This window comes from Tachypleus tridentatus, chromosome 10 (genome assembly GCF_004210375.1).
Source record: "Tachypleus tridentatus isolate NWPU-2018 chromosome 10, ASM421037v1, whole genome shotgun sequence".
Lineage (NCBI taxonomy): Eukaryota > Metazoa > Arthropoda > Merostomata > Xiphosura > Limulidae > Tachypleus > Tachypleus tridentatus.
In genome coordinates, this window is record NC_134834.1 from 8,766,452 (window position 1) to 8,794,014 (window position 27,563).

The 27,563-nt window shown below is 36.8% G+C and overlaps 2 protein-coding genes across 4 annotated transcripts in view; both read left to right on the plus strand.

Moving 5' to 3' along the window:
• LOC143228724 (uncharacterized) overlaps nt 1–27,563 on the plus strand; it is a 237,245-nt gene that overhangs the window by 53,337 nt on the left and 156,345 nt on the right. The gene's annotated exons all lie outside the window — the stretch shown is intronic.
• Nucleotides 1–27,563, plus strand: part of LOC143228722 (solute carrier family 53 member 1-like) — a 53,415-nt gene that overhangs the window by 5,324 nt on the left and 20,528 nt on the right. For all 3 annotated transcript variants that reach the window (XM_076460011.1, XM_076460013.1, XM_076460012.1), the window contains 7 exons: nt 1,896–2,076; nt 3,412–3,513; nt 5,131–5,211; nt 11,617–11,695; nt 15,635–15,822; nt 17,662–17,841; nt 19,883–20,030. In XM_076460011.1, the coding sequence (XP_076316126.1) occupies nt 1,896–2,076; nt 3,412–3,513; nt 5,131–5,211; nt 11,617–11,695; nt 15,635–15,822; nt 17,662–17,841; nt 19,883–20,030 (959 nt within the window). The remainder of the gene's footprint in view (nt 1–1,895; nt 2,077–3,411; nt 3,514–5,130; nt 5,212–11,616; nt 11,696–15,634; nt 15,823–17,661; nt 17,842–19,882; nt 20,031–27,563) is intronic.

Here is a 27,563-nt window from a genome sequence, read left to right on the forward strand (position 1 = left end):
CATTGTGATGGAAATACAATCTTTCAATCATCGTAGTTAACAATGAATTCATTTTTAAGGAACTTTTATTTCTTAAAACAAGGAAGACAATTCCCATCATGCTTTGTCCTGATGTGTATCAATCATCCAACCTGTGTTATGGCATAAGGAAAGACAGTAAATCCTAAACATTTTCACTCTCCAATTGTAGGACTTCTTTATGACATTGTATCCATAATAAATCTTTAGTTACCATGACAACAAACCAGTTGATTGGTCACTCTGAGTTGTGCAGGTGGTATTTTGCCATCATTGGAAATGTGTGTGCAGTCTAACTGGTTCTCAATAAATGTATGAGCAGATGAAGTAATGTCCAATGTGATAATTTTTAAAATATTTTTATGTATTTTTTAAATGTTATTTAAAAATCTGTTTCATAAGTTTAATTCTACACAAGTTCTTTTCACTATGTTATTAGGTTCACTTGTTTTGTCAAGGTGATATAACGTAGGGGCGAGTTTGTTACTTGTTACTGTGATACTCACTTTTTACCTAAAGATGGATACTTGCCATACTTTTTAACCTGCATGTTCATGCACACTTAATTTCAATGGGTGTAAACAAAAGGCAGATGTAATCATACTTTGGTAAACATTTTGCACAACAATGTTTATCGAAATTTGTAAGAAAATCTAATATTGGAGTGTAAAAAAAAAACACACACAAGTTTATGTATTTAGGGTATTATGTGCAGTAAAGTCTAACTCTAATTAAACTAAAGCAAAAAATGTACATAAGCTACATTGTTAATTTATGTCTTTAACAAATGTTGGTTGTATTTTACGAAGGGTTCTAATGTTAGGCCTAAGACAAATGGAACTGTAGATTCCAATGTTTGTGATTATAATTATTTTGTATTATATTGGAAATCGTGTATTTAAAGCAGTACTGTTGTAGTAAAGACGCTAATTTGACAACAAATGTTTTGCGAGTCTCTGCTCAATATTATATTTGAACATAAACCAGCAAGTTGCACGACAACCACAGGCATTATGAAATCATAGTGGAATAGTTCTTATCAAGAATTCTAGTTTAGCATTGTTTGTCATTTTGTGGGTAGTGTGATGCCACTGAAAGTTTGGGGAAGGTTTTGTAAATTTTTGACACATTATTCATACATTCATGTCACAAAGATATGTTCAGAGTTAGAATTTACAATTACTAAGTTGAATATGATGCTGGAAAAAAACTGAAATAAATATGGATCAACCTGGTCATTAAACTGCCCAATATGTACAGTTGAGTAACTAATGAATCATAAATAACTCTACTGTAATTTATTAAGCTTAGTAACTGAGATTTATTTATGTTTAAAAAAATATGAAACTTTGAACTGACTAAAGACATGACCTACCTTCTTGAAAAGTTCATTTGAGAGAATGTGGTAGCCTTTCCACAGATTAAAATGGCTGAGAAAACCAATAGGGGACATTCTAAGCTGTCAATTGGTTATTCACATGTTGTATATTAAAGTAAATGTGTATAAGGGACCATTTTCAAAATTAGAAAGAGTTGAACAGGGGTCACCGTGTTTGATTCAGTACATAAACCATATCTCAGCAAAATATAAATATATGAAGTTCTTATTTCATATTTGAAGTTCCTAATTTACAAGAAACTATAGACTTAGTATTTTGACATTATAAACATCTAATTTTAAACAGTGCTGCATTCGACTCATGACGTGACTTGCTACAATCTATAATTTGGTGTATTTTTTAATATTTACTTTTAAGAACTCATCTCATGTAGAATATTCAATTTTAAATTATAGTAATACAATTTTTAAATTATTAGTTGCAAAATCGATCTAATTTGGTTGACATGATGTGATTATTTGTTTTTTCAAACACTAGGTTAACTTTCAACTTGAAAGTCTTGAACAGAGAAACCCAGAGGCAGGTACGAACACACACACGAAAGATTCATGAGCTGAAGCTTGCGTTTAGTGAGTTTTACCTGAGTTTGATCCTTTTGCAGAATTACCAGAATCTTAACTTTACTGGTTTTAGAAAAATTTTGAAAAAACATGATAAGGTAAGTTTTTATAGAATTTTTCTTTCTCTCAACAAAGATTATTAAAGTTTTATTTAGATTCTCTTTAAAATAATTTTCTTTTGTTAGCTCATTATCATTGATTTTTATCCTATTATTGAGGAACAGAATTCTAATAAAACCAATCTCTAAAGTGTTTCAATGATAATTCTCATATTTCACTGTTATCATTTTGAAGGCTCAGCATGGCCAGGTGGTTAAGGCACTCGGCTCATGATATGATGGTCACGGGTTCGAATCCCCATCACGCCAAACATGCTCATTATAATGCGACTGTCAATTCCATTACTCGTTGCTTAAAGAGTAGTCCAAGAGTTGATGGTGGGTGGTGATTACTTGTTGCCTTCCCATCTAGTTCTACACTGCTAAATTAAGATTGGCTAGCACACAGCTCTTGTGTAGCTTTGTGCGAAATTCTAAACTAATCATTTTGAAGTGCTCAGCCATGCAAATGGAAACTGTTTATACTTAAATGTTAAACAACTGAACGTATATTACTTTCTTCTAACGATGATCTTACTTAGTGCTTTTACTTTTAAGGTGCAGACTTTACTTTTTCTTAATGTATGTTTGACAACTACAGAATCTTTATTTTTGTCCTTATAAAACGACGATGAAATTAGTTTTGTTTTTCTAATTCTTATTGTCTGCTTTTCACGACCTTTTTAATTTTTGTCTGTCAGCAAAATTATTAAATACTATGAGATATGCTTATGATAGTACTGTGATTGTAATTTATATAAAGAAAAGCATTAGTTGTACAACGTTTCTCTGTGTACCGTAAATCGTTTTGGTGCTTATGCATTGTATTTTCTAATAATTGTTTTGGTAGATTGTTTAAGAATGTGATTGTATAAGTCCCTAAAGGATATTTAATGTAAGAAAAGACTAGAATATTTAGTATGGTGAGTAATTAATAGAAAATATTTCTGGTCGTGCGACTCGTATATATTTAAGATTGGTTGATAGAACTATTTAGTGTTAGCAGTAAAATAACTTGTTTCTTTTTCATATAAATTTCAAGATCCCTAAAGAGTCTTTTCAAGTTAAATGGTTTTGTCTTAATATGCCAACAAAAGTTCACATTTTTTACCAGGGCAAAAAGTTAGCAGATTAGGTAAACATGTATTATTTTATTGTTTGTTTTTTTTTATTCTTGCAGTGTATTAACTTGGTTTAAAATGAAAATATTTGTAGTTTGAATATTTAATTTTTGTAAACTGTGACGTTTTATTTGTTTTGTGACTTGTAACCATGTCAGGCTTCTCGTAGCATTAAGAACAAGTTAATGTTCTGTATTTAAATAAAATTTAATAGTTATTAGGTACTGATGCTGGAGCAAAATGGAGACAGACTTACGTGGAGGTGGCACCATTTTATACTAACAAGGATATTGACAAACTCATTCAAGAAACTGAGGTAAAATTGGTTTTGTTGATACTGGATGTGAAATGAAACTATTTGTGGAAATACAAATCACACATGGAATTGGAATAAATATGAGTTTCATTGTTTGTTTTTTTTATTTCACAAAGCATTGGCTACTCCTCGCTGTTATACTCCTGATTTACCTAACCTTACTTCAACAAATCCTAAACTGCTTTTCCAAACTCTACTTTATTTAATTCTGATTAATCTAATTTAGTCTTGAAGAATTTCATCGAAAAGTTAGTAATTTTATGGTGTTAAACACTGAGTTTAGCTACTCATGGTGGACAGGTCACAGATGGTCAGTTGTGTAAGTTTGTGCTTTAAAACAAAAATCAAATATTGTAATTTAATGGTAGTTTAAATACTCATGGTGGACAGGTACAGATGGTCAGTGGTAGTTTAAATACTCATGGTGGACAGGTCACAGATGGTCAGTTGTGTAAGTTTGTGCTTTAAAACAAAAATCATTTAGTTTAATATATCCAGTCATATAGTGGTAGTGTAAGTACTCATGGTGGACAGGTCACAGATGGTCAGTTGTGTACATTTGGTTTAATATTATCCAATCATTTAGTGGTAGCTTGTTTTATTTTATTTCATATAATTCTGTTTTATCAAATTTTACCTCAATTAAACAAACTTTATTTGACACTACTTTGTTTAGTATTACTTCATGTAAACTTCTAAAACCATTTCCACCCAGTTCTAGTATATTTATTTAATTTTACTGAATGCAACTGTTTCATCTAATTCTTTCTCACCTAATCAACAATAATTTGATTCTGTTTGATCTACCTGTAGTTTAACTTTGCTACATCTAATTCTGTTAAGTTATTTCTCATTGAAATCAGTGTTATTTAATCCTAATATCTCTATTTTAATTTCATAAAGCTCAATTTCATCTCATCCTTATTTAGGTTGAAAGTGAACTTAGAGGTGGTTGGAATATGTTAGATTTTAACATGGTTACAGTTTCATAATTGTAAAAAACAAATTGGATGTTAGAGATTAGAACAATTCAATTTACATGTAGATAATACTGCCACCAAGTGTAGATACAAGTAATCCTAAAAAAATATTTTCTGTATCTTTGCCTCATTTGGGTAACAGTATTAGCACCTTTACACTTCATTGAAATAAAAACTAATTCTCTACAAGTAGAGAAATGGTCATACGTAACAGTTTCTATATTTTGGAATCAGTAACAAACATGAATTCAATAATATTCTGATAATTTCTCTGCATGTATTAATCTATTGTTATTCTTTGAACTATAGGTAATGTATTATATAATCTTATTTAGATTAACAAATTCTTGAAAGGAAATTTAACGTATTTTGATCATTGGAGTTAAAGTTTAATCCTAAATATTACAAAATGCTAAACATATTTAAAATCTGTGTTCTCTTCGTTATGGTTTAATATGTTTCTTGAATACATCAGAACTGCTTTATGTTGGTTAGCTAGAATGTAATCAAACTTGAATACATATGTAAGATCATCTGATGAAAGATTTTGATTGGTTGTGGATGTGACGAGCTACTTTCTTCAGCATTTCTTTCCACTAATCTACGAGACATAATGTAATTTAAATACTATTTACAGACACTTTTCACAACAGAGCTGGAAGCTGGTGACAGACAGAAAGCAATGAAGAGGTTAAGGGTTCCACCATTGAATGACCAGGTAACCATATAAAGGGCTGGGTCATCCTTTATAATCTACATTTAATGACCAGGTAACCATGTAAGGGCTGGGTCATCCTTTATAATCTACACTTAATGACCAGGTAACCATATAAAGGGCTGGGTTATCCTTTATAATCTACACTTAATACCAGGTAACCATGTAAGGGCTGGGTCATCCTTTATAATCTACACTTAATTACCAGGTAACCATGTAAGGGCTGGATCATCCTTTATAATCTACACTTAATTACCAGGTAACCATGTAAGGGCTGGGTCATCCTTTATAATCTACACTTAATGCCCAGGTAACCATGTAAGGGCTGGGTTATCCTTTATAATCTACATTTAATGACCAGGTAACCATGTAAGGGCTGGGTCATCCTTTATAATCTACACTTAATGACCAGGTAACCATGTAAGGGCTGGGTCATCCTTTATAATCTACACTTAATACCAGGTAACCATGTAAGGGCTGGGTCATCCTTTATAATCTACACTTAATACCAGGTAACCATGTAAGGGCTGGGTCATCCTTTATAATCTACACTTAATGACCAGGTAACCATGTAAGGGCTGGGTCATCCTTTATAATCTACACTTAATACCAGGTAACCATGTAAGGGCTGGGTCATCCTTTATAATCTACATTTAATGACCAGGTAACCATGTAAGGGCTGGGTCATCCTTTATAATCTACACTTAGTGCCCAGGTAACCATGTAAGGGTTGGATCATCCTTTATAATCTACACTTAATTACCAGGTAACCATGTAAGGGTTGGATCATCCTTTATAATCTACACTTAATTACCAGGTAACCATATAAGGGGTTGGATCATCCTTTATAATCTACACTTAATTACCAGGTAACCATATAAGGGTTGGATCATCCTTTATAATCTACACTTAATTACCAGGTAACCATGTAAGGGTTGGTTCATCCTTTATAATCTACACTTAATGCCCAGGTAACCATGTAAGGTCTGGATCATCCTTTATAATCTACACTTAATACCAGGTAACCATGTAAGGTCTGGGTCATCCTTTATAATCTACACTTAATGCCCAGGTAACCATGTAAGGGCTGGGTCATCCTTTATAATCTACACTTAATTACCAGGTAACCATATAAAGGGCTGGGTTATCCTTTATAATCTACACTTAATACCAGGTAACCATGTAAGGGCTGGGTCATCCTTTATAATCTACACTTAATACCAGGTAACCATGTAAGGTCTGGGTCATCCTTTATAATCTACACTTAATACCAGGTAACCATGTAAGGTCTGGGTCATCCTTTATAATCTACACTTAATGCCCAGGTAACCATGTAAGGGCTGGGTCATCCTTTATAATCTACACTTAATGCCCAGGTAACCATGTAAGGGTTGGTTCATCCTTTATAATCTACAGTTAATGCCCAGGTAACCATGTAAGGGCTGGGTTATCCTTTATAATCTACACTTAATACCAGGTAACCATGTAAGGGCTGGGTCATCCTTTATAATCTACACTTAATACCAGGTAACCATGTAAGGTCTGGGTCATCCTTTATAATCTACACTTAATACCAGGTAACCATGTAAGGTCTGGGTCATCCTTTATAATCTACACTTAATGCCCAGGTAACCATGTAAGGGCTGGGTCATCCTTTATAATCTACACTTAATGCCCAGGTAACCATGTAAGGGTTGGTTCATCCTTTATAATCTACACTTAATGCCCAGGTAACCATGTAAGGGCTGGGTCATCCTTTATAATCTACACTTAATTACCAGGTAACCATATAAAGGGCTGGGTTATCCTTTATAATCTACACTTAATACCAGGTAACCATGTAAGGTCTGGGTCATCCTTTATAATCTACACTTAATGCCCAGGTAACCATGTAAGGGCTGGGTCATCCTTTATAATCTACACTTAATACCAGGTAACCATGTAAGGTCTGGGTCATCCTTTATAATCTACACTTAATGCCCAGGTAACCATGTAAGGGCTGGGTCATCCTTTATAATCTACACTTAATGCCCAGGTAACCATGTAAGGGCTGGTTCATCCTTTATAATCTACACTTAATGCCCAGGTAACCATGTAAGGGCTGGGTCATCCTTTATAATCTACACTTAATGCCCAGGTAACCATGTAAGGGTTGGTTCATCCTTTATAATCTACACTTAATGCCCAGGTAACCATGTAAGGGCTGGGTCATCCTTTATAATCTACACTTAATGCCCAGGTAACCATGTAAGGGCTGGGTCATCCTTTATAATCTACACTTAATGCCCAGGTAACCATGTAAGGGCTGGGTCATCCTTTATAATCTACACTTAATGCCCAGGTAACCATGTAAGGGCTGGTTCATCCTTTATAATCTACACTTAATGCCCAGGTAACCATGTAAGGGCTGGTTCATCCTTTATAATCTACACTTAATGCCCAGGTAACCATGTAAGGGCTGGGTCATCCTTTATAATCTACACTTAATGCCCAGGTAACCATGTAAGGGCTGGGTCATCCTTTATAATCTACACTTAATGCCCAGGTAACCATGTAAGGGCTGGGTCATCCTTTATAATCTACACTTAATGCCCAGGTAACCATGTAAGGGCTGGGTCATCCTTTATAATCTACACTTAATGCCCAGGTAACCATGTAAGGGCTGGTTCATCCTTTATAATCTACACTTAATGCCCAGGTAACCATGTAAGGGCTGGGTCATCCTTTATAATCTACACTTAATGCCCAGGTAACCATGTAAGGGCTGGGTCATCCTTTATAATTTACACTTAATGCCCAGGTAACCATGTAAGGGCTGGGTCATCCTTTATAATCTACACTTAATGCCCAGGTAACCATGTAAGGGCTGGGTCATCCTTTATAATCTACACTTAATGCCCAGGTAACCATGTAAGGGCTGGGTCATCCTTTATAATTTACACTTAATGCCCAGGTAACCATGTAAGGGCTGGGTCATCCTTTATAATCTACACTTAATGCCCAGGTAACCATGTAAGGGCTGGGTCATCCTTTATAATCTACACTTAATGCCCAGGTAACCATGTAAGGGCTGGGTCATCCTTTATAATCTACACTTAATGCCCAGGTAACCATGTAAGGGCTGGGTCATCCTTTATAATCTACACTTAATGCCCAGGTAACCATGTAAGGGCTGGGTCATCCTTTATAATTTACACTTAATGCCCAGGTAACCATGTAAGGGCTGGTTCATCCTTTATAATCTACACTTAATGCCCAGGTAACCATGTAAGGGCTGGGTCATCCTTTATAATCTACACTTAATGCCCAGGTAACCATGTAAGGGCTGGGTCATCCTTTATAATCTACACTTAATGCCCAGGTAACCATGTAAGGGCTGGTTCATCCTTTATAATCTACACTTAATGCCCAGGTAACCATGTAAGGGCTGGTTCATCCTTTATAATCTACACTTAATGCCCAGGTAACCATGTAAGGGCTGGGTCATCCTTTATAATCTACACTTAATGCCCAGGTAACCATGTAAGGGCTGGGTCATCCTTTATAATCTACACTTAATGCCCAGGTAACCATGTAAGGGCTGGGTCATCCTTTATAATTTACACTTAATGCCCAGGTAACCATATAAGGGCTGGTTTATCCTTTATAATCTACACTTAATGCCCAGGTAACCATGTAAGGGCTGGGTCATCCTTTATAATCTACACTTAATGCCCAGGTAACCATGTAAGGGCTGGTTCATCCTTTATAATCTACACTTAATGCCCAGGTAACCATGTAAGGGTTGGTTCATCCTTTATAATCTACACTTAATGCCCAGGTAACCATGTAAGGGCTGGGTCATCCTTTATAATTTACACTTAATGCCCAGGTAACCATGTAAGGGCTGGTTCATCCTTTATAATCTACACTTAATGCCCAGGTAACCATGTAAGGGCTGGTTCATCCTTTATAATCTACACTTAATGCCCAGGTAACCATGTAAGGGCTGGGTCATCCTTTATAATCTACACTTAATGCCCAGGTAACCATGTAAGGGCTGGGTCATCCTTTATAATCTACACTTAATGCCCAGGTAACCATGTAAGGGCTGGGTCATCCTCTATAATCTACACTTAATGCCCAGGTAACCATATAAGGGCTGGTTCATCCTTTATAATCTACACTTAATGCCCAGGTAACCATGTAAGGGCTGGGTCATCCTTTATAATCTACACTTAATGCCCAGGTAACCATGTAAGGGCTGGGTCATCCTTTATAATTTACACTTAATGCCCAGGTAACCATTTAAGGGCTGGTTCATCCTTTATAATCTACACTTAATGCCCAGGTAACCATGTAAGGGCTGGGTCATCCTTTATAATTTACACTTAATGCCCAGGTAACCATATAAGGACTGGTTCATCCTTTATAATCTACACTTAATGACCAGGTAACCATGTAAGGGCTGGGTCATCCTTTATGATCTACACTTAATGACCAGGTAACCATGTAAGGGTTGGATCATACTTTATGATCTACACTTAATGACCAGGTAACCATGTAAGGGCTGGGTCATCCTTTATAATTTACACTTAATGCCCAGGTAACCATGTAAGGGCTGGATCATCCTTTATAATTTACACTTAATGCCCAGGTAACCATGTAAGGGCTGGATCATCCTTTATAATCTACACTTAATGCCCAGGTAACCATGTAAGGGCTGGGTCATCCTTTATGATCTACACTTAATGCCCAGGTAACCATGTAAGGGCTGGGTCATCCTCTATAATCTACACTTAATGCCCAGGTAACCATGTAAGGGCTGGGTCATCCTCTATAATTTACACTTAATGCCCAGGTAACCATATAAGGGCTGGTTCATCCTTTATAATCTACACTTAATGCCCAGGTAACCATGTAAGGGCTGGGTCATCCTTTATAATCTACACTTAATGCCCAGGTAACCATGTAAGGGCTGGGTCATCCTTTATAATCTACACTTAATGCCCAGGTAACCATTTAAGGGCTGGTTCATCCTTTATAATCTACACTTAATGCCCAGGTAACCATGTAAGGGCTGGGTCATCCTTTATAATTTACACTTAATGCCCAGGTAACCATATAAGGACTGGTTCATCCTTTATAATCTACACTTAATGACCAGGTAACCATGTAAGGGCTGGGTCATCCTTTATGATCTACACTTAATGACCAGGTAACCATGTAAGGGTTGGATCATACTTTATGATCTACACTTAATGACCAGGTAACCATGTAAGGGCTGGGTCATCCTTTATAATTTACACTTAATGCCCAGGTAACCATGTAAGGGCTGGATCATCCTTTATAATTTACACTTAATGCCCAGGTAACCATGTAAGGGCTGGATCATCCTTTATAATCTACACTTAATGCCCAGGTAACCATGTAAGGGCTGGGTCATCCTTTATGATCTACACTTAATGACCAGGTAACCATGTAAGGGTTGGATCATACTTTATGATCTACACTTAGTGCCCAGGTAACCATGTAAGGGCTGGGTTATCCTTTATAATCTACACTTAGTGCCCAGGTAACCATGTAAGGGCTGGGTTATCCTTTATAATCTACACTTAGTACCCAGGTAACCATGTAAGGGCTGGATCATTTTTTATAATCTACACTTAATTACCAGATAACCATGTAAGGGCTGGGTTATCCTTTATAATCTACACTTAATGATCAGGTAACCATGTAAGGTCTGGGTCATCCTTTATAATCTACACTTAATTACCAGGTAACCATGTAAGGGCTGGGTCATCCTTTATGATCTACACTTAATTACCAGGTAACCATGTAAGGGTTGGATCATACTTTATGATCTACACTTAGTGCCCAGGTAACCATGTAAGGGCTGGGTTATCCTTTATAATCTACACTTAGTGCCCAGGTAACCATGTAAGGGCTGGATCATCCTTTATAATCTACACTTAATTACCAGGTAACCATATAAGGGCTGGGTCATCCTTTATAATCTACACTTATGATTCACATTTAATAACAATTAACATTAATACCCATTCTTACTTTATAGTTCTGAACTTAAATTATATTTTCTGTTTTAAAGTTTTTTTGTAAAAAAATTCAGAAATGGCCTTTTTTTTAATCCTTCATTATGGATTCAGTGTTTATTGAACTTTGCTGTTTGCTGGTGAATAACTTAACATCTGGTCAGAGGTAGTAACATCTGTTGAAATAGTAAGTTGAGGTGGCTTATAAAAGACATTGATGGTTGTACATTATTATTAGTGGTCAAACTTGTTAGAAGATTGCAGTTAAATCAGTATTCATCTGTTTTGGCCAGTAAATTATGTGTATTTGTATTCTGTTAATAAGAGCAGTTGAAACTTGTGTCTTTCTGTTTTATATAACTGTTTGGTTTCGTAGCTGTCCCGTTCCACAACCTTCAAAGTGGGCTTGTTTTCTGGTGCCTTTTTAGTTCTGATCACCACTGTCATTCTATCAGGTAACCATTTGTTCAGCTATTTTAATGTGTTAATAGTAGAATCGTCATGATGACAAAAAATATCTCTTCATTGAACTTGAAGACTACTAAGATAGGTTAATGGATAACGTTATGGTTTTTCTAAAACAAACATTGTGTTAGGGTTAGGCAGTCTAATGATTTTTACAGTTTAAAGTCACCTCAGGTTGGTACTTTGAACAGAATATTTTGTGATAAAGAAATCCAACAGATTGTTAATATATTGTTATTCTCTTGTTAGTAGTAAATATTCACACCAGCTATAAACAAAAATATTCCTATTTATGAATTTTAGGAGGAAGATAACAGTGATGTTTGTGTTCCTTTTATAGCAAAGAGTGGTAATTGTAATGTATTGGGCAATCCAATAACAGTGGGATATTATGTCTGTGTCCATGTTGATAACAGTTAAACTCAACCTTGAACCTGTAAGTTTAGTGTTATCTTTTTAAATGAATACATGCAAACCCATAAAGTTTCTATGTGGCCAGAAGAAAGGACTTTAGTATGAAATAGATGGTGATAAAAAAACAAATGATGGGTTTAGCCACCTTCTTTCCATTCTCTAGTATGAAATAGATGGTGATAAAAAAAAACAAATGATGGGTTTAGCCACCTTCTTTCCTTTCTCTAGTGTGAAATAGATGGTGATAAAAAAAACAAATGATGGGTTCAGCCACCTTCTTTCCTTTCTCTAGTGTGAAATAGATGGTGATAAAACAAACAAATGATGGGTTTAGCCACCTTCTTTCCTTTCACTAGCGTGAAATAGATGGTGATAAAAAAAAAATAAATGATGGATTTAGCCACCTTCTTTCATTTCTCTAGTGTGAAATAGATGGTGATAAAAAAAAAATGATGGGTTTAGCCACCTTCTTTCATTTCTCTAGTGTGAAATAGATGGTGATAAAAAAAACAAATGATGGGTTTAGCCACCTTCTTTCCTTTCTCTAGTGTGAAATAGATGGTGATAAAAAAACAAATGATGGGTTTAGCCACCTTCTTTCCTTTCTCTAGTGTGAAATAGATGGTGATAAAAAAAACAAATGATGGGTTTAGCCACCTTCTTTCCTTTCACTAGTGTGAAATAGATGGTGATAAAAAAAAACAAATGATGGGTTTAGCCACCTTCTTTCCTTTCTCTAGTGTGAAATAGATGGTGATAAAAAAAAACAAATGATGGGTTCAGCCACCTTCTTTCCTTTCTCTAGTGTGAAATAGATGGTGATAAAAAAAACAAATGATGGGTTTAGCCACCTTCTTTCCTTTCTCTAGTGTGAAATAGATGGTGATAAAAAAACAAATGATGGGTTTAGCCACCTTCTTTCCTTTCTCTAGTGTGAAATAGATGGTGATAAAAAACAAATGATGGGTTTAGCCACCTTCTTTCCTTTCTCTAGTGTGAAATAGATGGTGATAAAAAAAACAAATGATGGGTTTAGCCACCTTCTTTCCATTCTCTAGTATGAAATAGATGGTGATAAAAAAACAAATGATGGGTTTAGCCACCTTCTTTCCTTTCTCTAGTGTGAAATAGATGGTGATAAAAAATAAATGATGCGTTTAGCCACCTTCTTTCCTTTCTTTAGCGTGAAATAGATGGTGATAAAAAAAACAAATGATGGGTTTAGCCACCTTCTTTCATTTCACTAGCGTGAAATAGATGGTGATAAAAAATAAATGATGGGTTTAGCCACCTTCTTTCCTTTCTTTAGCGTGAAATAGATGGTGATAAAAAAAACAAATGATGGGTTTAGCCACCTTCTTTCCTTTCACTAGCGTGAAATAGATGGTGATAAAAAAAAAACAAATGATGGGTTTAGCCACCTTCTTCCCTTTCTTTAGTGTGAAATAGATGGTGATAAAACAAACAAATGATGGGTTTAGCCACCTTCTTTCCTTTCTTTAGTGTGAAATAGATGGTGATAAAAAAAACAAATGATGGGTTTAGCCACCTTCTTTCCTTTCACTAGCGTGAAATAGATGGTGATAAAAAAAAAAACAAATGATGGGTTTAGCCACCTTCTTCCCTTTCTTTAGTGTGAAATAGATGGTGATAAAACAAACAAATGATGGGTTTAGCCACCTTCTTTCCTTTCTTTAGCGTGAAATAGATGGTGATAAAAAAAACAAATGATGGGTTTAGCCACCTTCTTTCCTTTCACTAGCGTGAAATAGATGGTGATAAAAAAAAAACAAATGATGGGTTTAGCCACCTTCTTCACTTTCTTTAGTGTGAAATAGATGGTGATAAAACAAACAAATGATGGGTTTAGCCACCTTCTTTCCTTTCTTTAGCGTGAAATAGATGGTGATAAAAAAAACAAATGATGGGTTTAGCCACCTTCTTTTCTTTCTTTAGCGTGAAATAGATGGTGATAAAAAACAAATGATGGGTTTAGCCACCTTCTTTTCTTTCTTTAGCGTGAAATAGATGGTGATAAAAAAAACAAATGATGGGTTTAGCCACCTTCTTTCCTTTCTTTAGTGTGAAATAGATGGTGATAAAACAAACAAATGATGGGTTTAGCCACCTTCTTTCCTTTCTTTAGCGTGAAATAGATGGTGATAAAAAAAACAAATGATGGGTTTAGCCACCTTCTTTCCTTTCTTTAGCGTGAAATAGATGGTGATAAAAAAAAAACAAATGATGGGTTTAGCCACCTTCTTTCCTTTCTTTAGCGTGAAATAGATGGTGATAAAAAACAAATGATGGGTTTAGCCACCTTCTTTCCTTTCTTTAGCGTGAAATAGATGGTGATAAAAAAAACAAATGATGGGTTTAGCCACCTTCTTTCATTTCTCTAGTATGAAATAGATGGTGATAAAAAAACAAATGATAGGTTTAGCCACCTTCTTTCCTTTCTCTAGTATGAAATAGATGGTGATAAAAAAACAAATGATGGGTTTAGCCACCTTCTTTCCTTTCTTTAGTATGAAATAGATGGTGATAAAAAAAACAACTGATGGGTTTAGCCACCTTCTTTCCTTTCTCTAGTGTGAAATAGATGGTGCTAAAAAAATAAATGATGGGTTTAGCCACCTTCTTTCCTTTCTCTAGCGTGAAATAGATGGTGATAAAAAAACAAATGATGGGTTTAGCCACCTTCTTTCCTTTCACTAGCGTGAAATAGATGGTGATAAAAAATAAATGATGGGTTTAGCCACCTTCTTTCCTTTCTCTAGTATGAAATAGATGGTGATAAAAAAACAAATGATGGGTTTAGCCACCTTCTTTCCTTTCTCTAGTATGAAATAGATGGTGATAAAAAAACAAATGATGGGTTCAGCCACCTTCTTTCCTTTCTTTAAAGTTATTTTGAGATCAGATATTTCACAAAGTTGGAAATCTACTCTGATCAGTGCTTGAACCAAAAACTTCTCAATTTTAACTAGTGCTCTGAATCAACTCTTTGGTCCTATTCTGTGTTTCATCTCTAAAGATGTGAATGAGTTATCAGATTTTTCACAAAGTTGGACAAAACTACACATCAGGACATAAAGAAATCTCTTTGCTCTGTCTGTTGGTTTGACATTTTGGTTTGTACTAGCACTTTATGACATACAAACTTGTACTGTGATAAGAATCCTAAAGTTGTAATAATAAGTTTTATTTCCTTATCTTGTGTAGCTCATGTTTTACCCATTTTTTAAAATAGTCTTGGACCTGGATTTATTTTATAAACTTATCATAATAACAATTATTTCAAGTATTTCTCATTATTTTGTACAGTTAGAATAATTTAAGATATAAAAATTGTTTTATTCAGTTGAGTATTATATACGTAATTCTCTCTTAACAAAAACAACTATAATTTTACCTCACTTGTATTTTGATGGTGAGCTGCTAATGGTGAAGTAAGAATAATCTATATAGAATGCTATGAAGGTGGAATTGTATAAGAATCCTTTTCTTTGTAGGTGTGTTCAGTAAAACCAGGAATGACTGGCGTATTGTGTTTCGACTGTACAGGGGCACCTTACTCATCATATTGTTTATGTTCTTGATTGGTATTAATGTGTATGGGTGGCGGACGTCGGGAGTAAATCATGTTCTCATTTTTGAACTGGACCCCAGAAACCATTTATCAGAACAACATTTGATGGAGGTAGGAATTATTGAAATGAAGGTAAAGTTTCCTCAGAGCTATGTGGGTTGTTCAAACAAAGGGAAGGTTTCCTAAGGGCTGTGTGGGTTGTTCAAACAAAGGGAAGGTTTTCTAGGTTCTGTGTGGGTTGTTCAAACAAAGGAAAGTTTCCTAAGTGCTGTGTGGGTTGTTGAAACAAAGGGAATGTTTCCTCAGTGCTGTGTGGGTTGTTGAAACAAAGGGAAAGTTTCCTAAGGGCCGTGTGGGTTGTTCAAACAAAGGGAAAGTTTCCTAAGTGCCGTGTGGGTTGTTCAAACAAAGGGAAAGTTTCCTAAGTGCCGTGTGGGTTGTTCAAACAAAGGGAAAGTTTCCTAAGTGCCGTGTGGGTTGTTCAAACAAAGGGAAAGTTTCCTAAGTGCCGTGTGGGTTGTTCAAACAAGGGAAAGTTCTGTGCTGTGTGGGTTGTTCAAACAAAGGGAAAGTTTCCTAAGTGCTGTGTGGGTTGTTCAAACAAAGGAAAGTTCCTAAGTGCTGTGTGGGTTGTTCAAACAAGGGAAAGTTGTGCCGTGTGGGTTGTTCAAACAAAGGGAAAGTTTCCTAAGGTGTGGGTTGTTCAAACAAAGGAAAGTTTCTAAGGGTGTGTGGGTTGTTCAAACAAAGGGAAAGTTTCCTAAGTGCCGTGTGGGTTGTTCAAACAAAGGGAAAGTTTCCTAAGTGCCGTGTGGGTTGTTCAAACAAAGGGAAAGTTTCCTAAGGGCCGTGTGGGTTGTTCAAACAAAGGGAAAGTTTCCTAAGGGCCGTGTGGGTTGTTCAAACAAAGGGAAAGTTTCCTAAGTGCCGTGTGGGTTGTTCAAACAAAGGGAAAGTTTCCTAAGTGCCGTGTGGGTTGTTCAAACAAAGGGAAAGTTTCCTAAGTGCTGTGTGGGTTGCTCAAACAAAGGGAAGGTTTCCTAAGGGCTGTGTGGGTTGTTGAAACAAAGGGAAGGTTTTCTAAGGGCTGTGTGGGTTGTTGAAACAAAGGGAAGGTTTCCTAAGGGCCGTGTGGGTTGCTCAAACAAAGGGAAAGTTTCCTAAGGGCCGTGTGGGTTGCTCAAACAAAGGGAAAGTTTCTAAGGGCCGTGTGGGTTGTTCAAACAAAGGGAAAGTTTCCTAAGGGCCGTGTGGGTTGCTCAAACAAAGGGAAAGTATCCTAAGTGCCGTGTGGGTTGTTCAAACAAAGGGAAAGTTTCCTAAGGTGTATTGTTGCCCACCGAGCAGGTTTTAATAGGTTCACTACTAATATTAAGTTTTTGTGAAAAGAGCCATGCTGTTTTCTTTATGTAGTCATAAAGACAAGCTACAAAATATACTCTGGCACTGATATTAAATTGTCTGCTTTGTTATAAAAAAATGTTTCTTAATATCTTAATGCCAAAATTATATTTTTTGAAAATTTGTGCAGATTTTTGAACTTTCATTCAGGAAGTGATATGGATGAGGTTACAGGTAGGTGTCCCCCAGTTAAAAATAAAACCATGTTAACATTTGTGAAAATATAACTTAATTCAGAATACATTTTGCTAAACTTCAGTTTCCTAATTGGTATTCCAAATCATGTGATTTAGTATTTCATTTTTTTTTTACACAGTTTTGCATAAATATTTATTTAACTATATTTATATCAATGCTTGTTTGTTTGTGGACTTCAAAGTCCACTAGCTTGTTTAACATTAGTTAATGTTTTTCTGATATCTGTATATATTTTTGAACCATCATATTTTATTCTTGGTTGACCAGAAAACTGATTATAGCTTTGGTCACAAGCATACAGATTTTATGACTCAGAAGTTGTATATCATTGGAATGTCTGTCTGTTTACAGATGGCCGCAATATTTGGAGTTCTCTGGACAATGAGTGTTCTCGCTTTCCTCTATAGCAGTACCCTTGCTATTCCAGCCTATGCAAATCCACTGGCTCTTGTGGTCATCATGCTTGTTTTTCTTATTAATCCAGTAAGGACAATGAGACACCATGCCAGGTTCTGGCTCCTTCGAATTCTGGTTAGCATTTGATTTTATACAAAGGGCATTCTTATCTGATCTGTGGTTGATAAAGTATTTAGAGTGAAAGTAGAATTTGGCTACTGATAATTTGATTTTAAAAAATTGGTGATCAGTTGCACATTAGATCAATCAGTTGCATATTGGACCAGTTTAACGGACAGAAGATAATTATGTAACCTTATACAAAATGATAATGTTATACCTATGGTAAACTAGTGTAAAAACATAGCACTTTAAGATATATATATATTTGAATAATATTTATTAAAATGGTGAGAGACACTGAAGGGTTTGTTACCAGACATGTCTGTTTTTAATTTATAGAAGAAGGGCATAACAGATAGATATTAACTTCAAAACCAGTATAGACAGTTTGTTTAGACAAAGGTTTTATAAGTAAACAAATGAAGAAGGCGAGAAGATGGCTTACCAATATTTAATAGTTTGCTTTTTACTGTAAGTGCTCATTAAAGTTTTTAATGTTATAAATAACTTTACAGTTGTCCAACTGTTCAGAGAAAGAGAGGATATTAAGGTAGACTTGTTTGAAATAACAGAAATTATATCTAGATATATCTTGTATTGACCAGTTCTCTCCTGTGAAGAGATGGTTATGTGGTAAATGGGAGTACAATAGTTTCTAATGTGTATCATTATGTATTAGGGTGGGGAGTACAATAGTTTCTAATGTGTATCATTATGTATTAGGGTGGGGACTACAATAGTTTCTAATGTGTATCATTATGTGTTAGGGTGGGGACTACAATAGTTTCTAATGTGTATCATTATGTGTTAGGGTGGGGAGTACAATAGTTTCTAATGTGTATCATTATGTGTTAGGGTGGGGAGTACAATAGTTTCTAATGTGTATCATTATGTATTAGGGTGTGGACTACAATAGTTTCTAATGTGTATCATTATGTATTAGGGTGGGGAGTACAATAGTTTCTAATGTGTATCATTATGTATTAGGGTTATGTCAATACTAGTGAGTTTTTGTTACTGAAATTAACTTAAGATTAGCAAGACACAAAGTTAACTTCACGATAATGAGAAACCCACTTGAAGTAAAAATGTGTGTGAGGACAGTTGCTATAGGTATTAACACTTTTACCAAAATAAAGCAAAGAACAATTATACAATTATTCATGACCTTCTTAGGTCAACTTCAGGTTAACAAAGTTTTAAGTGCCATTAAGGCATAGTTGTCAAAACTTGTAAGTGCCAGAAGAGTGTTGGAAAAAAAAATTCACCCTTCAAATAACTGCAAGTGTCAGTTTATTGGAGGTGTTTGTTTCTTAAGGTGCAATATTTTCCTCAGTGAATGTCAAACACAACACCTTTTGTCTGGGGTTTTCCCAGAGAAGGTCCAACCACATAACTGAAAACCTAACAGGCTAGTCTAGGTGTACATATAAATAGGTTTGGATGTGTCTTATCACTAATATGAGTATCAAGTTGAAATGGCACGTGAATACATTCTGAATTATTGTAGTTGTTGTCATAGGTCTAAGTTTGAACTTCAGACATTGTCAGTTATATTGTAACAGTTTCTACTAACCAATAATACTAAACATACAGCGTCACGTAGTCTAGACTGAGATCTTGCACTTTTCATGTCTCGATCTTAGACCCTCACAAGGCCTGAATAGATGGAGTACTCTGGCATTGACTGCGGTAGGCTCTTGAACACCATATTAACTTTGTGCATATGTTCAACTTTGATTTTTTAATTACAAATTTATTGTATAAAATCCTAATTCATTATCAGAGTATATTCCTCTTCTCTACAGATTTCAAGTTGGTTATTATTATCTGAGATGATAACCAATATCGTTTTCATGCCAGTTGGACAGATTGCTTTAAATATTCATGTGTATGATGTGACTTTTAAGAGCACTTAGCATTAGGCACGTGTTAATTTAATGGTTCAGTTAATGGGTTTTCCTATTTTCATAAACATTTCCTTTGTGTTCTCATACTTGATGAGAAAGCCTCATCAGCACCGATTACTAATGAGTGTGATTTTATTTTCTAGGGCAGAGTAGTAGCAGCCCCTTTCTTTCATGTTGGGTTTGCCGACTTCTGGCTTGCAGACCAGTTAAATAGTTTAGTACCTGTTCTGGTGGACTTTGAATATTTCATCTGTTTCTATGTCAGCACCTTAGACTGGACAGAAAATATTGGTGTGTAATTTTATGATGTTGTTCGTAGCTACAGTTAAAAATTCCATGTGAGTGAGAAAACATTGTGAACAGAATGAGGTGAAAAGTCAGGTTTTATATGATGTTTCATTTATATATGGAAATGTATATTACGTATAGCCTTCATATGTATTAATCTTGAATTTTGGTATGTCCATTTCAGCCATGGGGGTATTATAAGGTGTCTGTCAATCCCAATATTCGTTAGTAAAAGAGTAGCCCAAGGATTGGCAGTGGGTTGTGATGACTAGCTGCCTTCCCTCTTGTGTTACACTGCTAAATTAGGGATAGCTAGGGCAGATAGCCCTCAAGTAGCTTTGCATGAAATTCAAAACAAACTAAACCAAACATTCATTTCATGGTCTTAAAAGTCTGAATTTTACCAAAATAGATCATGGTTCTTGAAAAAGTTATACAAGAGTTAGCAAAACTGTGACAGATTAAAATTACTTAGGATCTGTTAACACTTTTAACATGTTACACATCTTTTGGAGGTATGTAAGTGCTAAAGCTTTGCTTAACACAATTTTAGCAAACTCAAATATTTTGACACAATTTGTTGGTTTCAAAAAGAGTTCCTACACCCTTGAATTTCTGTTATTGCAACAGATGGTTGCCATGTCCGGATGGTGTACTTTCATGGACTAATAAGAGTGCAAAACCTCACTGAAGAGAGATAGTAATTATTAAAGAAAAACGCTTTGCTTCATCCACAAAATAATGTGTAGACTTGTGTGCAATGTGTAGACTTGTGTGAAATGGGACAAAGAGCTCTTAGTGAAAAAACAAACAATATAAATACAATCACCAATAATGAGTGATGACTTCTTTGGCAACAAATCAGTCAACAGCACTGTGTGTATCTTTAAGGTGTATAAATATAAGCTGTTTATTATATAATTAGTAACTAATTAGTCTGTCTGTGTTTTAATAATCTAAGGTGTGAAATTGAAAGGCAACGGCTTGATGTTATTTTCATTTTTAGTCAGTAGCAAGTGTTATTAGCGTTAAGTGTTATTAGCATTAAGTGTTGGTAGTAGGTTAATTTGTAGGTTATTAAGGTTGGTCTTAAGAAGTGAAATAGTACAAAAGCTTATAAACACAGGTTTTACCAGCTGATCATGTTTTTATAATTTTAAAACATTGTTTGATATTGCACAGTAGAAACTCTGTATTCTTGCTTGTGCATCTAGGACTTTCCCTGTATTTGCCAAGTTAGTAGTTTTATCACGTTATTGGTTGACAGATTGTATCAACACATTGATTCAGAAACTGCATCATATTGCACAACTTTGATTTATTGAATGAAAAAAAATGTTTGGAGGTAGGAGCACATACCCCCTACTCCTGCTGAAGGACAATGCCTTTAGTGCTTTCAACAATTTACTGTGTGCTAGATGTCTTGCTTTATTTAAAGTTTAACTCAAACAGTTTCCTAAGATTGGCAGCCTTGGAAAAAATGATTTGAATTGCAACAAATTTCTTTTATAAGGAAAAAAAACTTTAATCTCATGAATGACTGTCAGAGTTCTCACAGATCACAAAAATCCTGGTAATTCATGTAATTTTCTTAACACATATTTAAGTACTGAAATCTGGGAGACTCGATGGTTTGTGTTGTGAGGGTCTGGTAAACTTTAAAGTCTGACCCCGTTGTGTCCACATTTATTTGTAGTGAGCAACAAGTCTTACCGTTGGGTTTATATTAGTTTCACAAAAGGTATCCTCAAGGAAACTTGACTCTTAAAAATGGAAAAAAATGTTGACTTGTATGACAGGCTTTGAACGATGTAACTCCATTTTTTAGCAGACAGGTGATATGTGACAACTGTCGGTAAAATAGTATTGGCATAACTCAAGCTGGAGGCTCATTTGTCAGAGGTTTAAAGTCAGTAATTCATTAATAGGATAAAAATATAAACATTTCAGGATGTTTCTAGTTCCATTTTTTAACAAAATGCTTCAAAATAAATAAATGTTTGTAGCGTGTGTTTTACAGCAGTTATTAACTAAAATTTGTCAATAAAGAAACAAATGTTAATCCCTACTGTAACAGTATAATAGAACGAGTTTCTTAAACCTAACTGCTATGCATGAAGTACTCAAATGTTGATTATCAGTCTGTCCGTCAACCTGTATGTGATTAGGTCACCCATTATTTACAGTGATTGATATGGGCTAGAATATTTTATTTGAAATTTTTGGCCTCATTACTATATATTTTAGGAACAGTCTTTAAGGGACAGTGATAATTGTAAACATGGTTCTGTATTATATGTCATCACTGTAAGTATTATGCTGTGGTATATGTTATTAATATTGTTTGGTATCTTTGTGCTTAGTAATTGTTCCTTTCAGATCTGAAATTAATATTGTTTAACTTGCAATCTTTCCTTGGTGTGGATTCCTGTACATGGTGAGGGGACCTCTGAGGGAAGGTTTTGTTCTTTCAGTTTACCTCCTCTGGGATCTAAACATCCACCCACATGTTTGCTGTGCGTGGTGACCCGTGAATGGGAGAAGAGGATCTTGGTGGTTGAGGGGTCCAACCCTAACACACCACTTTGACCTTGAATTTCTGTACACGGGTTGCCTTGGGGTAGCCCCCCTTTGGGTCAATTGGCTGGTCCACTTGGGCTAGGGTCAACTAATTACCAGTGTTGGATGTCCTCAGCGGGTGTTGTGGCCATTTTTAGGATGCTGGTGTTTGGGTATAGTGCTCACAAAACCCTGGCGTTACTGCAGTGTCCTTGTTTGGCATTGTAGTGCATCCCCTCATAGGGCTCCATGGTGGGTGGGGTCAGTAGGCACTGAAATATTCCTTTTATATGGATCTTCCAAAAAAACACTTAAATAAAATAGTGAAAAAACAGTCCATAGGTAAACGACCACATCTTGAAGATTCTGAGCAGCAATCCTCACCATCTGTACCACCTGTTGTACCTCATTTTCTTATATTGCTTTCACTTTAAGACAAACCTTTAGAGCAAATGTCTTTTTTTTCATTCAGAAGGGACTAGAGGGACTTGCTGGCTCTCCAAAGTCACTAAAGAAGCTTTGCTATAGTGACATGTTGGTGAAAACATCCACATCTCAACACACTGAACTTCTCTTGCATTCAAAGGCAGTTGGGGATATACCTATTGAGGTTACACCTCATGCTACTTTGAATTCATCACGAGGAGTTATTGTTGAGAGGCATTTGAAGAACATCCCTGAGTTGGAGATTATTGCAGATTTCTCCACCAAAGGAGTTTCTACAGTGAGGTGCATCTCCGCTCGTAAAGATTGAACTACAGTGCTGACCAGTGTCCTCATTCTGACATTTACATCATTTTACCATGTCCAGCTGCCGCTATCAAGGCAGGATATCTTAATTGCAAAGTATGGCCATACATTTCAAACCCTCTCCAATGTTTCCAGTGGTTCAGTGACTCGAATCACGTCATGTCGTGGTTCCTTGGTGTGTGCTCGTTGTGGTGGCAAGGACTGTGATGCCTGTGACTGCAAAATGGATCCTCATTGCATCGATTGCAATGGTTCTACCCATCCTACTTTCATTCTTTCCCTAAATGGCTGGAAGAAAAAGAGATGCAGCACATAACATTACTTATCCTGAGGGTCGAAAGTTGCTGTCCACAACTTCATCTCAAACACATACTGCTGTACTTCCTTCCACTACTACAGTGTGAGTGTAAACATATCTCTCTATGACTCTAAAATAATCATTTTCAAACCAAATGAAAAGTTTTTTGACCTCCATGGTTAAAAAAGTTGATGAATTAGCTTCAATACCTGTCTCTGTCCCTAACATACATTCCAGTAAATTCCAAGATCCACTTCCTTTGGTTCCAGGTACAGGCATTTCCTTGGGCACATCTTCTCCCACCCCAAGATGCAAAATGATTGTTTGTGTCCTCAGTCACTGGAATCCTCTTTCAGCAGCAAAGACCTGCCCAATCGACTCAGAGCAGGATCCATGGAGGTCGATAAACCTCCCTTAAATAAAGACAGTAAAGAAAAAAGATATGGTCATAAACAGAAGGGTTCTCCACCCACATAAATAAAAATGACCACCTTGATACAATGGAACTATCGAGGTTTAGATTCTAATTTGGATGACATCAAAACATTGGTTGCTTCCTACCATTCTGTATGTCTTTCCTTACAGGAAACATTTCTGACACCTTCTGATACAGTCACCATTTGGCAATTTTATATGTAGAGAAATAACATGCTGTGTGATGGACAAGTGCATGGAGGGGTGGCATTGTTGGTTGATCAGTATGTGCCCACTCTGTCTTTGCCATTCAACATACTCTTGGAGGTCATACCATCACTGTTTGTTCTCTCTTCCTGTCACCTGGAAAGACCTTGATGTTGTCATTGAACAGTTGCTGTCTCCCTTTTTAATCCTGGGGGACTTTAATGGACATCATCCCATCTGGGGAAGTACTGATATTGATAGGAGGGGTCACTCTGTCGGCGGATGCTCTCTGATCACAATCTTTCTCTTTTCAATACTGGTTCTTCCACTTACTTTCATGCACCTAGTCAGTCCTTTACCTCTGTTGATCTCTCGGTTTGCTCCCCTTCATTATTCTCCCATTTTTCATGGAGGGCTGACAGTAATCCACTAGGCAGTGATCATTTTCTGATCCTTTTGAGAGAGACTGGCCGTGGTCGATGCCACCCTACCTGCGTGCCCCGGTGGAAGCTAAATCAGGCAGACTGGTCCACTTTCACTGCTCTCGCAGAACTTGATCCTGCCATTGTAAATCAGCCATCAATAGACGACTGTGTAGCAGCGGTAACTGACTGTATTATACAAGCAGCTGCTTAGTGTATTCCTAAAACCTCAACACGTTTTCCACGATATCCTCGTCCATGGTGGAATCCTGCTTGCCACTTAGCACGGAAGGCTCAAAAACGGGCCTGGGATACTTTTCGTAGATATCCCACACTTTCAAACCGTGTTACTTTCCAATGGGCCCGTGCTCATGCTAGGTGGGTAAGACGTCAAAGCCAGAAGGAATCTTGGATTAAGTTCACAACTAGCATATCTTCTACCACCAGTTCCAAGATCATATGGGACAGGATTCGAAAGGTTAATGGGCATTACAATTCTGTCCCTCTCTCGATCTTACTCTCTGATGGTCAGGAGGTGACTGATGTCCGGAGCATCGCTGACACTCTAGGTGAAAGCTTTTGCCGGGTATCTAGCACTTCTGCTTGTTCCTCCACCTTCCTGGCCATCAAGACTCGGGCAGAGCAATCACCTCTTTCCTTTCGAACTGACTGTTTCTTTGACTATAATTGTCCCTTTACTCTGGTGGAACTGAAAATGGCCCTTCATCGGTCTGCCAGTACGTCTGTTGGATCTGATGATATTCATTATGACATGCTGCACCATCTATCTCCTACTTCTCTTGATGTCCTTCTGATTGTTTTCAACCGGATCTGGCAGGAGAATGTTTTTCCTGATGCCTGGTGCCAGGCTATTATTTTACCATTCTTTAAGCCAGGGAAAGATCCCAAGATTCTTTCAAACTACCGTCCAATTGCTTTGACGAGCTGTCTCTGTAAGACCTTAGAAAGGATGGTTAATGCTCGTCTTGTTTGGTTTCTTGAATCAAACAACCTCCTCTCACCCACCCAGTGTGGGTTCCGTCGACAGCACTCCACTACAGACCACCTAATTCGTCTTGAAACATCTATCAGAAAATCCTTTCTCAACTGCCAACATCTTGTATCAATATTCTTTGACATAGAGAAGGCTTATGACACAACATGGAGATATGGCATTTTGCGAGACCTCCATACATATGGGTTACATGGCCATCTACCCATATTTATTAAAAATTTTTTAATGGACAGGAGATTCCAAGTTCGTGTGGGTTTGACACTTTCCCGTTCTTTTGTACAGGAACTTGGAGTCCCTCAAGGCTGTGTATTGAGTGTCACACTTTTCAGTATAAAGATAAATGCCATCACTGAACAACTCCCTCTCACTGTTGCGAATGGGCTGTATGTCGACGACTTTCACATCTCATGTCAGTCATCAAACATGAGATATATTGAGCGGCAACTACAAACTGCCCTCAATTGTGTATGGAAGTGGACTTTGGCGAACGGCTTTAATTTCTCTCTCTCCAAAACTGTATGCATGCACTTTTGCCGTCGACGGGGGTATTCACCCTGATCCTGAACTTCATATCGGTGAAGTTATGCTGCCAGTGGTCCCAGAGACCAAGTTCTTGGGGCTTATCTTTGATCGTAAACTGATCTTTATACCACACTTAAAGCAGCTTCGGGTCAAATGCACAAGAGCACTGAACATCCTCCGTGTTCTCTCTTCTACCAGTTGGGGGGCAGATCGCTGTTCAATGTTAAAGGTATATCGTGCTCTTATTCGATCAAAACTCGACTATGGATCAATGGTCTATGGCTCTGCCAGACCCTCGGCCTTAAAGATGCTGGACCCCATTCATCACCAAGGACTTCGACTCTGCACTGGGGCTTTCCGTACCTCTCCAGTTCAAAGCTTATACGTTGAATCTCATGAACCTTCTCTGCACCTTCGTCGTTTGCAACTATCTTTACAATATACTTCAAAACTTCATTCCTTACCAAAGCATCCCACCTGGAAATGTGTTTTCCTTCCTCGGTGGGTCGTACTTTTTCAGAACAGACGATCTGTCATTGCTCCGTTTGGTTTTCGCATCCGGGCGCAATTGGATGAATTGGGTCTGTCCTTGGATAACATTGCAGATTCCACAGGTCGGCCCATCCCACCATGGCTTATTACATCCCCCAAATGTGACTTTTCTTTCAGTCACCTAAAAAAGGCAGATAATCCAGATTGGAAGTACCGTCTTTTATTCAATGAATATCTTTCAAACATTCATTCAGTTCCCATTTATACAGATGGTTCCAAATCAGGTAATTCAGTGGGCTCTGCTATGGTTTGCTGTGGTTCAGTAGTTGCGTGCAGAATCCCCTCTACAGCTTCTGTGTTCACTGCTGAACTGTATGCCATATCTCTTGCCCTGGATCATATTGCAGCTGAGCAGTACTCCAACTTCACTATTTATACTGATTCGCTTAGTTCTATACTTGCCTTGGAATTGCTACACTTTGGCTCATATCCTATTCTCACTGATATTCAAAACTGACTGGCCCATTTCTCATTAGCAGCTACTTCAATCCAGTTTTTCTGGATACCAGGCAATGTTGGTATTCGCGGGAACGAGCTTGCAGACATGGCAGCTAAATCTGTCTGCTCCAGCACCATCACTCCTGTGCCTATTCCGTACATGGACTATAGTCTTGTCTTCAAGGCTCGGCTCCGTGCCAGCTGGCAGTCCACTTGGAGTGAGCAACGCGACAACAAACTTTTTCAAATCAAACCCTATATTGGACTTTGGCCATCTAGCTTCCATAAAGTTCGGAAGCAGGAAGTTGTTCTCACTAGGCTACGCATTGGTCACAGTTTTTTAACTCATCATTTTCTTT